Genomic DNA, 15,718 nt, shown 5'->3' with positions numbered 1-15,718 from the left:
TCAAGAGGACATTGCAGGGTGGTGAGGTGGAACATGGAGTCATAGCAGCAGCAGAAAGCAGGCAGTGACCATTACCTGTGCACTTTAAATGTCTACGGGGTGGGAGTCTTTTACTTACCCTATTTCTACATCATTGCGTTAATGGTAGTGACGGAAGTGGTGCAAGGATGAGGGTCAGAGCGTCAATTCATTCAATTATACAACATCGTTAAATAAACAAAAATATTAACTTTGTCTCTTTTTTTAACGTGGCTGGGAATGAGTGGGGGTGGGGAACACACACCCGGTTTAGGGATAAACATTGGGAAACAATGAGCATAATTCAATCCAAACTGACACTTTATGACAACGACGGTTCCATCTGGTCCGACCAGTAGAACAGCCTGCTCATGGAATTAAGGAGCAAGTAGCTGAGCAATCGACAGACATGGGTACCCTTAACCCTTTCGTTACTGTATTTCTGTTGAGATGCTCTGTGTTCCTTTCAATTAATTTTAAATATAACAAAAGAATTTAGTAAAATAACTTGGTTATCATGAAGTTAGTGTTAGGAACATAAATTGTGGCTAAGGTTTGGTGCAAGATTTTAATTCAGAGCTTTTGAAAACAAGACATTTGTATTACAGAGCTAGAACCGGTTTTAGCTGGGTTGGCAATGAAAGGGTTAAAGTAGTTCTGAGGGGGGTTCAGATTGAGGCACAGAGTGCGACATGGCAGGCCCCTTTGGAATTACAACTCATTTGTGCCAGCTGAGTGGACTGGAGAAGGTGTCTGGCTCAAAGGCACAATCTGCTGCTAGGAATTGAACTCATAACCTTACAATTGAGAGCTGAATATCCCTAACCACTGAGCTATATGGCTCCACCCAATAATTATCATGGTAATGTATTTGGGGAAAAAACCTTGTTAATGATAATTAATACAAGGCTAATTATTAAGAATCAGGTGGTAAAAGAGAGGAAGGACTTTGTTATTGCTTTCTAGAAAACCATTCCAAAGTGTTTCTGTATCTTCTGTGGAAGGAACTTGCAGGAGAGAAAAGGAACTGCTTCTTCTCTATTTCAGACTTGTTTTGGGATCTTATGGTTTCTGCTAAAGTGAAGCAGAGAAAAGCAAGACACCACAAACCCAAAACCCATTATCAAACCATGGTTCATGACATAAAAGAGTAAAAGAGCAGTTTTGTAAAAAAAAAAAAAAGAAAAAAAAAAGGCTAATGAAATATGAAATGACTTACCTTGTTGAAAATAGAATCCCAATGCCAGGTAAGTGACGAAACCAATAATTCCTGCCAACTGGAAGAAACATCCTGTGATGACCATATATTTGAGTCGATACGGATAAGTTTGCCAAACACCTTTCAGGTAACATATGTGAAGAGAGAAAGTCAATGAGGCAGGGATCGCTGCAATAAATAAAACAAAAATAAAAGTGTTAAGGGATTGCAAGGAATGATCCTTTGTGGATTATCTTCCTGTATAGCGATTAAGTCTCAAGTTTGTTTATTTTTAAATGACTTGAGGTGTGACTAAACACATTTATTTCTGTGTATACAACCTGTTAACCCTTCCACCATCTTCTGCTGCTTAACCCTTCTCCCCTTTTTGTTTCCTAGGTGAGATGGTTATGGGGTTTTTCTCTCCATTATCGGATCCTTTATACTTTTAATAATGTTTTCTCTTCCTTCCTGTAAAAATCCCTCTCTCTATATAAAGCTGAAGTTGTCTGTGTATGGCAGGTTTGGTAGCCTTCAACTAACACTATCTCCTCTGAGACCCTGCAGCGCAAGTTGACCAAAATTGAGAGTATGATAGAAGAAGGCTTGCTCTTCCTTCCATAGAAGAAAAAATTCAAATCGGACCATGTTAACACCAAAAATTATTTACACCAAAAAGGTGCCTTTTTTTCTATGAAAATCCCTATTTTTTACGATATTTTGACTGCTGTGTCGCCATTTTTCGGTGTATTTCAACCAGAAAAATGTTCACTTAAAGAGAATAACAAGCTACATAATGCAAAATTTTTACTTTTCAAAAATTCCAATTCTAAAGGGTCGAAACAAACCTGAGCAATGCCGGGTGATACTGCTAGTATGTTAATAAAATGTCTTTCAAGAAATAAAAAAAAAGCAATTTTATTAAAATGAGGTCCTTTAAGATTAAAAAAAAACAAAACTATTGCATTTAAAGGCATAAAAAAGAAAACCCACAACCCTTTTAGATGCACCCTTTTTTAAACCTTCTGCTGAATTTGTTCAGTCCGGATAATCCCTCTCCCATCTCAAACTGATCAGGTCACCTCAGCCAGAATCATTAGCGTTCCAAGTTCAAATTCCCCCAAGGTCGACTTTGCTTTTCATTCTTTCAGGGTTGATAAAATAAATACCAATTTAAACATTGGGGGGGGGGGTCGATGTACTCAGTTTATTCCCTCCTTTGAACAAATCTGTAATTTGCTTCTATTTATAATTTTTAAATGTGATTCAGCTGTTGTTTCTAGCACATCACCCCCCAGACCACTTTATACCTTCCTTATTTCTTTGTCACATGTATTGAGGTTTTAAATATTTTACCCCCCCCCCCTAAGCACTCTACGGAATGATGCGGTGATCCATTGCCAGAATTTGAACAACAACAAAGAATTTTATAATTTTTAATCCTCCATCCTGCACCAAACAAGTCCATGTCTGTGTGCCTGGGGGAAAAAAATGTATTTACTAACAGAATGGTAAGCTAGGAAAGTGAATTACCTTTTACATACCTTTTTAAAAATCACTCTGTAGAAGTGATTAAACCTGTGTAACATTTTTCTAAAATTTCAGTGTGAAAAAGTACATGAAAATACCAAATTTTAATATTTCAAAACCTGATATCCTATTGAAATTTCTTACACACACACACAAAGCATGAGATATATACTTTTAGAAAGAATGTACTTTATATGCACTTTCTGACAAGTTGTGGTGCACCTGAGCACTGTATACAATAATTTCATTATTATAAATACAGAGAAGGAACAAGTTTACCCTGAGTAAAAACGAAAAATGAGGGTGAGAAACAAATCGATCTCTGTTGCTGTCACAGATTTTGAAATCTTAAAATTAAATGAAAATTTTCAAATTTGCTATTTTCATGCAGTTTCATGCTGAAATTTTAGAAAAATGTTACAGAGGTTTAATCATTCTTAATCAGAAAACAGCGATTTGTATGTGATAGGTGTGATAAAATCAAAGTAAACATTAGAAAATGAAGTTTGGCCAAAATGAAAGCAATGTGTGAGAGATAAGAGGGATAAATATATTTATATATTTTTATATATAAAAGAGAGGTTGTGTGTCTGTCTGTCTCCTACGATTTAGATTCCTAACTACTCCCACATTTTGCGGTGCAGTTTAACCAAAACCAGGTATCTTATAGTCGTGATTCATATCGAGCCCTTCTGAGTATTAGCGCACGTCTACGATGAGTCTATGATTTAAAAAAAAATTTACCATCAATTTTTTCCATTTTTAATGCATTTTTGGCATATATAAGGGAAGTAACTCTCTAAAAATTTATTATTAAATCTCAGAACGTAAAAAGCTGGTTAGCCATATTGAGATGGCTATTATACGTTACATCTCTAAAAATGCTTATATAGTTATTTCCCTTACAAACCCGAGCAACGCCGGGCAATACTGTTAGTATATATATATATATATATATATATATATATAAATAAATCACAGTATGTGTGTGTATATTGACTAATGCATACATGTCCACAATTCTCAACTGATTTTCACCAAACTTAACTCACACATTACTTATGTCCAAATGATAGTCATACACTATAACATTTTCCCCAGAGCTCCCGCGTAATACATTGTATGTCCATAGTTCTTTTGTAATGTAGGGTAAACCGTCACAAACACAGACCTCTTTCTGAAGCAGATTCAAAACAACTGTATTTCACAAATAAAACTTAAACTAATGAACCCATTATTTTGTTGTTTTTACATGAATTGCTACCCCATTATCGCCCCACTTTTCTTCAACACTTCCTTGGAACTTTCCACTGCCCCCAGGGGAGCAATACCACCCATTTTGGAAACCACTGATGTAAAACAACTATATTTTGTAATCATTATCTGCAATCTACTCCCCAAACACTTCAGTAGCTCTACTTTACATCACTTGCAAACTTATTATGTTCTATGATAATCAAAGTGCAATGACCTCCACAACAACCAGCCTTCAATTTGGTTTTCCATTCCTAGGGTAATCGGAAACATAGATTGCCGTGTTACTCATAAATCTTCTTGGTAGTAGTTCAATTATTTGGCAAAAAATACCACCAAAGCAACTTAAACCATCCAGAGGACAGGTGCATTTGCTAGTGTGTGTGTGTATATATATATATATATATATACATACATACACACATACAGAGAGAGAGAGAGAGAGATAAGTGTGGTAAATAATAGAGAGAAATTGATGATGACAGACAGAACAGGATAGTTGTCAGTCTAAAAGTCGGCTAATTTCTCATAGGAAATTATATATTTTTTAATTATCATTTTTGGACAACCTTGTTTTTTGGGACATGGATTTTGAAAATGAAATTCGTTTCTCTTGAGGAGGCACGGTTTCAGAGCCTTTTGGGGCTAAGCACACATATATAACTATATACACTCGCTTTTATATAACAGATATATATCTATGTGTGTGTGTGTTTGTCCTCCATTCTCCTTGACAACCAGTGTTGATATGTTTATGGGGAAACTTAACAGTTCAGCAAAAGAGACTGAAAGAATAAATACCAGGCTTGAAAAAGAAAAGTACTGGAGTTGAATCATTTGACTAAAAATTCAAGATGGTGCCCCAGCATGGCCACAGTCTAATGACTAAAACAAATTGTGTGTGTGTGTATATATATATATATATATATATATATATTATATATATATATATATATATATATATATATACATACACACACACACAAACAAACATAGGCTTCCAAATAGTTTCCATCTCCCAAATTTCATCACAAAGATATTGTAGAAGACTCAAGGTGCCATGCGGTGGGATTGAACTGAAAACCAATATCGAATAAGATCCCCCCATCACAGAGGATTTCTCAAACACTGGGGCACAGTTTCCATGACCTTGACAAGGCAGCTCAAGAGAAAAGCTGGGGCAACTTTAGAAAGCAAAACAGTCACTGTTATTTGTGGATCTTGCAAACCGCAAGCAGGGAGGTTCTGTGGTAGCTTTCAGAAAATTTGTGAATCTTCTCCATCAATTATTTCTATGCAAGATTGATACCCACCACCCGAATTAGGAGTGGAGAAAGGGGTGAGCTATTTAGTATAAATGGTGGCACATAAAAAGCACCAACTGATCGTGGCCATTGCCAGCCTTGCCTGGCATCTGTGCCAGTGGCACGTAAAAAGCACCCACTATACACTCAGAGTGGTTGGCTTTAGGAAGGGCATCCATCTGTAGAAACACTGCCAGATCAGACTGGAGCCTGGTGCAGCCTCCTGGCTTCCCAAACCCCGGTTGAACCGTCCAACCCATGCCAGCATGGAAAACGGACATTAAACGATGATGATGATGATGATGAGTAGCAGCAGCAGCAGTTATGTGGCAAGGCTGAATGGCTGGTTTTGAGATTCTTCAGGGTGGACTAAACGGTTATGGAGAATTACCAAAAGAGAAAGACTGGGAAATGTTCACATCTTCAAAATCAAACCATTTCTGACTTGAGCAGATTAATAGGCTATAATGAGTCAATAGATTACACCCTGGCAGCTTACAATCCAGAAGCTCCCTCCCCCATCATCAATCTCTAAGTACTGTTGTTGGAGATGACCAAATCAGGAAAAAAAGGGTCACATGCCAATATGAAGCTACATTTTCTCAACCCTGCTTCCTCAGTAGCAGTGAGAATTTGGATGCAGTTGATTGATTTTAGAGATCCCAAGAACATCCTTTTTGACTGGACGCTGAAGGAAGAAATCTAAACTGTCTCAAATAAATCTTGGCATCATTTGAAAGGCTTAGAATGTCTTTCTAAAGAATTCGAATACCAAATTCCTTGTCTCCTAGGTAGTCACTGTCTTGTATGGCTAAGAAACAAAGCCTTCTACACAGTTATCATATCAAGACTCTTTGTGTCTGAGGCAGATGTCTGCTGTGGAACCAAAACCAGAAAACCCTCATTACATGGGTACTGAGGTGGTTCCAACTCTTGTCAATTATGGTCTGGTTCCTGTCTTTTATAGACAGGCAAATGAAATGGATGAAAAAGTGAAGATCACGTTAACCCTTTTGATAGCAAAATGCCAGAAATTACTCTTGGTTCCACAATACAAATTTCTTGCTTAAAAGGGATATGTGGAAACCTTCTATCCAAATTTCATGTTAGTTTGTGTCCCAAACACCATTTTAATGAGAGCATCGTTATTTTACTAAAGTCTTCATTAATTTCAAAGTGAATCAAAACAAAGAAAATGTATTTTCAGAGAAACCTAAGAAAAAAGGTTCAAGAAGATCAAGAGGAACTGCTCAAAAGGGGAAACCCTTTGTAGCTCACCATTCCATCTGGCAGCACCATTGTTAGAAAGGAATTTAAACTCTGTATCAAAGAAGTGAGAGACGAGGCAGAGACACAGATTGAAATTCCCCAACAACTAACATTTCCTAATTACATCGTATCTGTTGTTACTGAGGCTGTCCAAGGTGCCACACAGTAAGATTGAACCAGAAACCATGTGCTTGGGAAGAATACTTCTAAACCATACAACCATGTGGGCACCTTATTGATGTGGAGGTAAAAAGAGGAAGGGAGTCTCACAGCTCACATTGTCTTCATGAAGAATTAACAAGCAAAAATTTAGGTTCAATAAAGGAATAAAAAACTAGAATCCCATGCAATCTTCTTGATAGAATTTGAAAAGCAATCTTAGTTTAACCATTTTTGCAACTTGTTGAATTTTTAGGTGAAATACTTCCAAAGACCTTTAAGTGAAATTCCTTAATGCAAAAATTCCTTCTCCCTAATGCTATCAAAATAAATCGGTAACATTAAAAAGTAACAGAAATTGATGAGAAAATTGATTTCAAAGAATGTTTGGAATAGTCAGTGAAAGATTTCAAAATTGTTTTCGATATATTTTAGAATGTTTGAAATTATCAGCCAAGTGGAAAGATAGTTCTACTTCAGTGACTGAATGTGAAGAATTGTTATTATCATTATTACTACCTTCTTCTCACCAGCATTTTAATATTTATTGTCCATTTTTTTTCTTTATTGGATTAGATTAAAATTCTGCAGCAGAAATTGAAGAACTCATCACCCCCACCCCTCAGTCTATTGTTTCCGTCTTTTATTGTCAATAAAAACAGACATTTCCACCCAGTATTTATTTGTTTATTCTGGGGTAGAAGAAATATTCAATGCCATTATTTCTTCTACATATGCCATTCAATGCCATTTCACACCAAATTACTCTCAACTCTCAAATGCTCTCACTCTCATTTATGCTAATTAGCTAATTAACACAACATACTCTACATTTACCTTATTTCTCTCTCTATCATGTTTTACATTCTTCACTGATGGAAGATTTTTTTTTGTAGGAAGTGAAATTCTTTGTTGGTTAGAGCACCAACATTTCCTAGAATATTTTCCCATCCTCTTCTTACTCAAACTACCATGTCTTCCTCATCACAGCTCTGATTACATAACTATTACTTGCAATGAGTTATCTGACCAGTTCATGGCAACGGGTGTATTCCTATACACCCGGAGCATTTCAAGTCCAGCTTCCCACTCTGGCCGTAGGCAACCCCTCTGCAACAAAAACTTGTTAGAATTAAATGATTTGTCATAATGTATCCTATACTCATAGACATGAAAAACAAATGTCTATGGAATATTTTAAACATACACCTATCTGTGTGTGTATAGATTTTATTTTGGGTTGGTGCCACATTTGACAAATCACACAACTAAAAAATGGTTTCAAACTGGTGTGATACCTGCTAAGCAGAAATTATTTCTATTTAATGAAAATTTAATAAAATCTAATAAGTGAAATTATGCTAAATACAACTGAATTGAAAACCTTTTTCCCCTGGGTATATCAGCAATTCTGAAAACTTTTGGGTGTGAATTTTACACGAGTAGAAGTCCTTTTTAAAAAATTTTATCCTAAAAATCACCTGTGTGCAAATTACATGAGTTTTACAGTATGTTAAACCCTCTTCCATAAATGGGCAAAGGAAAAAAGAAAAGAAAAACTGTGTCATTTGATGCAATGAATTTATAAGCAAACTATGGTAGAGGAGCAGTTTTAATTTTGAAGTCCAATCAAAATATGTGGCAAAAGTACAACTGAAGGATTATAATTTATTCTCCAAAATGATTATTACATGTCTGATGTTAATTTGGTTTTGGGGTATTTGAGAATTACAGATGATCAAAAATAGCTACAAAAACATGGAAACACTTTCAGACATAAAAGAGAGAACCAGAAGAGATTTCGAGACAAACGCTTTATTCTTTGGAAGAGAAAATTAAAGGAAATTAAAAATGTTACTCAATGCAAGACATAATTATTTCTAATTTAGGCAGAATGCCAGCCACTTTGATGGGAGGGTTTGGTTGATTCCATTAACCCCAGTATAAGAGAGTCGGAGAGGAATGAGGTTTGATGGATACCATGTGGAGAAGGAAAGCAAACTGAATAGGACATATTATGAGATTAGAAGGGTTTTTGTACAAAGTGATAGGGGGAAGATTACAGGGGGAAAGTGTGAGAGGGAGGAGAGCAATTATGATGGATGATATTAGGAAGAGGAAGTTAGATCAGTCGATGAAGAGGACAGCAGAGGTCAGAGAGGGCTGGAGAAGGTTCACATGGACAGGACCTGCCTAAGGCCAGACCATTTGAAAAAGGAGGAGGAGGAGAGAAGAAGAAGAAGAGTTGAAAGGCAAAATGGACTTCAGTCAGATTTGAACTTTGAAGATAAACGGTTGGAAGAAATACTCTGAGGCATTTACTTTGATGCTCCACCGATTCTGTCAATCCACTGTAATGAATAATAAAGATTCAATTCATAATCGGCCGCAGACAAGACATCGTTGGAATATGAAAGCTGTGAAAGAATGCAGAGATTAATTCAAAACAGTTTGAAGAAGAAATAAAGGATTCCATTTGAGAGAGGAATCAACTGAATGGTAAGGCATTAAACCCACTCGAAAAGAAATGCTTTTGATTTCGTCAGAAGAAAAAGTAGAATCTGTGTCTGATATAAATACTGCAATAAACCATTTGAAGAACTTGAAGATCTACTTATCGACAGACATTATCTTCCTTCCTTGATAGATGGGAAGATGCAGGGAGCAGAAATAATTGATATCCAGATCGAAAGATAAGCAAAACAAGAACAGCAAGCTGGAAATGGAGAGATGCTAAGCAATATATCTGCTTACATTCCAAGAAACGATCAAAGACTTTAATTCTATTCTTTAAAACATATTGAAGTAGAAATACAATTACAGAATATGAAGGACAACCACAATCATTAAAGCTGCTAAATTATATTCAATAACAAAAGAACCAACAGTGAAAGGGTGTGGTGGGGGATCCTAGCATAGAGTTTGTGTTATCTAAAGTTTAAGAATTTCATCTTTAAGTAAGGGCAATGTTTCAAAATCTTGATTTTTAATCAGTGCTTCCAGAATTTTAACTTACATCCAAATTTGTACAGGATATGAAGAGAATTTTGTTGGACACACTAGAAGGACATTAAGAAAAAGAATGTCACTGCATAGAGAATAAACCTGATTTCCCAGCAACAGATAAATATGTATCAGTGAACATATAGATACATATGCTGACAACCACTAACCAAGTTTAGTAAGTTTTCTTATATATCAAAAGGAGGTGTTACAATACAATTCCACAGCCATACCTCCATCCTCAGCTGCCGCATCAGGTCATTAAGAATGAATTGTCCAATTTTGAGCAATGCAGCTAATCAAAGTAATCCCTTAAATTGTCAACACAATTTTGCCATTTTATTGGCAGCTTATTTATGCTGGCAGCAGCGAAGAATTCTGGAGAGCAAAAGGAGATGAAATCACGAAAGGCTGTTTTTGCATCTTCTTCAGATTTGAAGATTTTATCTTGCAAAAGTTTGTCTAATGCCTGGAAAACGTGATAGTCAGTTGGTGCAAGGTCTGGTGAATATGGTGGATGACAGAGTAATTCCAATAGTCTTTTTGGATTGTGCTTTGGCACTTTGTCTCTATCCAACCACTGTGCAGAACACTTGCTATTGTTGAATAGAATCCATTTTTCATCATGCATAACAATACTATGCAAAAATGGTTCGCTTTTATGCCATGACAGCAAAGAACAGCAAGCTTAAAGACGACGAGCCATTTGATATTCGTTCAGTTCGTGTGGTACCCATCTTGTCCAGCTTCTTTACTTTGCTGATTTGTTTCAGTTGGTCCAATACAGTTGGAATCGAAACATCAAACCTTGCTGCTAACTTATGGGTAGTTTGAGATGTATCCCCTGCCACTACAGTTTCTAGCTCATCATTCTCCACCTTGGTCTCAGGTCTACCATGGGGCTGCTTTTCAAGAGTAAAGTCACCAGACCCAAACCTCTCAAACCATCGACGTACAGTGCACTCATTTGCCACATCTTCACCAAACACCTCATTGATGTTTCGAACTGTCTGGGATGCATTGGTTCCACAATGGAACTCATATTCATAAACAACACAAATTTTTGATCTATCCATGGGTTCACAAAAGTTGATTTATAAGAGGAAAATCACAATATAATCAGACACCATGAATTGCATTTTGAAAAGTAATGATGTAATTCTTCAATGTTGTAGAACAAAGAATTGTGAGGTTTGTTTACAGCAGTTGTGAGATGTCAAAAGAAGGACACACACACACATTTATCTTAATTTTGAATGGGCAGAAAAGTCATAAAAGTGATTCAAAGGCTTTCATGCATGGCACTTATCAAACTGATACAAAACCGAGTATGTTATATGAGGTGAGTTCAATTGTTTCTGAAATGGTTAATCAAATATTTGTTGCAGCGTCACATGAAAAGTTTAAAATTTTGAATAGCAGGAGTGGCTGTTTGGTAAGTAGCTTGCTAACCAACCACATGGTTCTGGGTTCAGTCCCACTGCGTGGAATCTTGGGCAAGTGTCTTCTGCTATAGCCCTGGGCCGACCAATGCCTTGTGAGTGGATTTGGTAGATGGAAACTGAAAGAAGCCTGTCGTATATATGTGTGTGTCTGTGTTTGTACCCCTAGCATTGCTTGACAACCGATGCTGGTGTGTTTACGTCCCCGTCACTTAGCGGTTCAGCAAAAGAGACCGATAGAATAAGTACTGGGCTTACAAAGAATAAGTCCCGGGGTCGATTTGCTTGACTAAAGGCGGTGCTCCAGCATGGCCGCAGTCAAATGACTGAAACATGTAAAAGAGTAAAAAGAGTAAACGAGCTTACTCAATAAACAGAGTGGTTTTAAGAGAAAATGTATAACACACACACACACTTATTTAATATCATCTGGGTAATAACTTCATAACATGAATTTCAAAGTTCCTATAAGGTTATGGGTCCAAAACAATGGGAAACTGAATGTGATCCAGCAGCACCCTCAAAGCCACTCCCCTGATGATGTGTGGGTACACAGCTGCTGCTAGATATTTATTTATTTACATAATATGGAAAACTCAGCAACAGCTGTTACCAATGCACAGAAACAATTGTTGTGATTTGTGATTAAAGCTTGTTTGTTCCATTCTGTATAAACTTAAATCTGTGTGTGTGTGTGTGTACACTACAGGACACTCAAACTGACATATGTAAATCAAATGAACTGCTTGCAAATACGGACACATCCATAGATGATAATATAAATATACATAATATTATATGTCAGCAGAAATACAATTACTTCATAATTATTCTATGCACACACATCCATACAAGCATATACACATGTATACACTACACTGGCAAGTGAACATATTTTACACACGTATATACCATAAGCTAGCTGCAGATGCTTGTCTAGACCTTGTATTATATATGTTTACAAGGTCTAGACAGGCAACTTCAGCTATCAAGCCATGCTAGTCCAGACTGATGACGAACGAGACTCAGAAACTAGTCTCTGGATGCAGGCTTAGTTGGATGGAGGTGCTTGTCTCCCCTTTGTAAACATAAGGACACAGGAAATGTGTCAAGACCGACAGGATGCGTTGATGCTTCCTAGGGTTAAATAGCGGTGGTGTGATTCCCTTCATGGGACTGTCACGTTAAGTTGACAGTATACAACTGCTCTATTGTACCACCGCTGCTAATATCTCCCTGAGATATTTAGAAATGTATTATTTCTACATTTTATATAGTTGAATCATTAAAGTAGATCTCAATACATTGGTTAGAGTGTATTGGCATGTTTGTTGGCAGTACAGCCCTGGACACACAGACACAAACAAAAGAAAAAAAAATGAAAACAGAAACAAGGAAAACCATTCACACAGATAAACATACTGATTTAAATATACACCCCACACATATTATACATACTCTTTTACTTGTTTCAGTCATTTGACTGCGGCCATGCTGGAACACCGCCTTTAAACGAGCAACTCGACCCCAGGACTTATTCTTTGGAAGCCTAGTACTTATTCTATTGGTCTGTTTTGCCGAACCGCTAAGTTACGGGGATGTAAATACACCAGCATCGGTTGTCAAGCGATGTTGGGGGGTACAAACACAGACACACACACATATATATATGACAGGCTTCTTTCAGTTTCCGTCTACCAAATCCAGTCACAAGGCTTTGGTCGACCCGAGGCTATAGTAGAAGACACTTGCCCAAGGTGCCACGCAGTGGGACTGAACGTGGAACCATGTGGTTGGTTAGCAAGCTACTTACCTCACAGCCACTCCTGCGCCTAAAATAACAATCTTAACCGGTTCTCGATCCTTGTTGGGATCTCATCAGATGTGTCTTCATTACTTATATAAATATATATAAACAATCATCATCATCGTTTAACATCCGTTTTCCTTGCTAGCACGAGTCTGGGAAGCCAGGAGGCTGCACCAGGCTCCAGTCTGATCTGGCAGTGTTTCTACAGCTGGATGCCCTTCCTAACGCCAACCACTCCGTGAGTGTAGTGGGTGCTTTTTATGTGTTACTGGCACAGGTGCCAGGGGAGGCTGGCATCGGCCACGATCGGTTGGTGCTTTTTACGTACCACCAGCACGGAAGCCAGTCAAAGTGGCGCTGGCATCGACACATACGGATGGTGCTTTTTACGTGCCACCGGCACAGGTGCCAGGGGAGGCTGGAAGTCCCACAATCAGTTGGTGCCTTTTATGTGCCACCGACACGGAAGCCAGTCAAAGTGGCGCTGGCATCGACCACATACGGATGGTGCTTTTTACGTGTCACCGGCACAGGTGCCAGGGGAGGCTGTCAACGGCCACAATTGGAGTTAGTTTTTATGTGCCACCGACACGGAAGCCAGTCAAGGCGACGCTGGCATTGGCCACATATGGATGGTGCTTTATACGTGCCAGGGTAGGCTGGCAACGACCACAATCGGTTGGTGCTTTTTACGTGCCACAGTCAAGACTAATACAGTCAGGGACTTCTCAACTTCAGCATCTGAGTATTTCCTCAGTAGGCAGAAGTATTCCAGGGCATTGATTCAACAGAAGACCTCATTGGTCAACAAACACAAACCTAGCTGAGGCTATTGGAAATCTATTTCCCATGCTGGTATGGGTTGGACGGCTCCACAGGAACTAGCAAAGTCAGAAGACAGCACCAAGCCCTGCTGTCTGCTTTGGTATGGTTTCTATGGCCAGATACCCTTCGCCATGCCGACTGCTTTACAGAATGTGGTCTGGGTGCTTTTTACGTGGCACTGGTGCCAGTGGGGAGGGGGTCACCAAATATCTTGCAAGACAACTGAGGGAGGGGAAGTAGTGTTGAGGGACAGAAAAAGAAGTCTTGCATCAGAGAGAAAAGCTGGTTGCCTCAAGTGGGTGTAATTTTAGAGATGCTTAGCAACTGACCCCTAAATGGCAACTGCAAGATGAAAGGAGTTAAAAACCAACATCTTCATGGATACAGTCATGTGGGAGCAGTAAGCTATGCATTCATATGGTTTTGGGTTCAGTTTTGCATGGTACTCATAGCGAGTAAGGCAGCGAGCTGCCAGAATCGTTAGCATGCCGGGCGAAATGCGTAGCCATATTTTGTCTGCTGTTACGTTCTGAGTTCAAATTCCGTCGAGGTCGACTTTGCCTTTCATCCTTTCGGGGTCGATAAATTAAGTACCAGTTACGCACTGGGGTCGATATAATCGACTTAATCCATTTGTCCTGTCTGTGTTTAGCTCCTTGTGGGTAGTAAAGAAATAGGTAGTGAAAGTGAGTGTCTTCTACAATAAAGTAGAGATCAATCCATATGCTGGGCTTTGTGTGATTGGAAGACAGAAACTATATGGAAGCCCATGAAATGATAAGGCATAAAAACACCGGTGATGGTGTTGCATAAAAAGCACCCAGTGGCACTCTGTAAAGTGGTTGGCATTAGGAAGTGCATCCAGCTGTAGAAACCATGCCAAAAGAGACAGTTGGAACCTGGTGCAACTCTCCAACCATGCCAGTTCCTGTCACATTGTCCAACCCATGACAGCAAGGAAAACAGGCATTAAATGATGAGGCTGATGATATTGACGTTCCTTGCTGCCTTGACGCCAAGCTGCTCCATACTTCTAAAGAGCAGTGGGATGGAAAAAAAAAACACTCCTTATAAGGAATACAGATAACGGTTGGTGACAGAAGAACATTTTGTCATTAACAGATGCCTCAAATAAATTCCTGTCCAAATCATAAATGAAAGAACATTTTTATACATCATTATTTTACATTTGCTTTCTCCATATTGACCTCTTGGACAAGATTCATTAAGGCCATATTCTACGGCCAGATGCCCTTCCAGTTGCCAACCCTTGCTTGTTTTTGAAGCAATGCCTTTTCTATTTGCTCGCTTTTCACACATTGAAACCAATAAATTTTAAGATGTAGAGTTGTGAGAAGTTCTAAATGTGAGAGCACCCGTTGTTCAATGGTATCACAAAAAAGACAATTAGAAAATAAAGCCAGACACACACAAATTATATGAGTAATGGGCTTTCGTACAATTTATTATCTCCATATTTTACTTTCAACCGTCATCTGGAGGCTCTAAGAGCAAGGCATCATGCAGGGGAACGAAAGCCCACATGTGTGTGTGTGTGTGTGTTTCTTGCAGCTTGTTTATTCTGTGTAGCTTCTGTTTGTCTAGCTGTGGGGAACAGTGATTAGGTTTTTCTGACAGAAAGCCAGTGAGGCTGACCATCTAATCAAACATACCTTTGATTACATAAGGTTAAAGGCTAAGTTTGATGAAGAACACAAGTTTGTTTTGTTAGTAAATTTACTTCGATGGAAAGTGTGTTGGCCTAGGTTTGTGGCTGTGATAGGTAATGGTGTGGTTAAGAAGTTTGTTTCCCAAGCATATGGTTTTGGGTTCAGTCCCACTATGCAGCACCTTGGGCAAGAGTCTTCTACTACAGCCCTAGGCCAACCAGACCCTTGTGAATGGA

General features: G+C 38.3%; 1 protein-coding gene across 2 annotated transcripts in view; it reads right to left on the bottom strand.

Moving 5' to 3' along the window:
- LOC115212740 (heme transporter hrg1-A-like) overlaps positions 1 to 15,718 on the bottom strand; it is a 43,611-nt gene that overhangs the window by 13,406 nt on the left and 14,487 nt on the right. For both annotated transcript variants that reach the window (XR_004999537.1, XM_029781395.2), the window contains exon 2: positions 1,238 to 1,405. Coding sequence is in view for 1 of the 2 variants with exons in the window: in XM_029781395.2 (XP_029637255.1) it covers positions 1,238 to 1,405 (168 nt within the window). In the remaining variant the exon portion in view is untranslated. The remainder of the gene's footprint in view (positions 1 to 1,237; positions 1,406 to 15,718) is intronic.

The sequence above is a fragment of the Octopus sinensis genome, linkage group LG6, assembly GCF_006345805.1.
Source record: "Octopus sinensis linkage group LG6, ASM634580v1, whole genome shotgun sequence".
Lineage (NCBI taxonomy): Eukaryota > Metazoa > Mollusca > Cephalopoda > Octopoda > Octopodidae > Octopus > Octopus sinensis.
The sequence above is the reverse complement of the archived record's forward strand: the minus strand, read 5'-3'. Positions and strand labels throughout refer to the sequence as shown.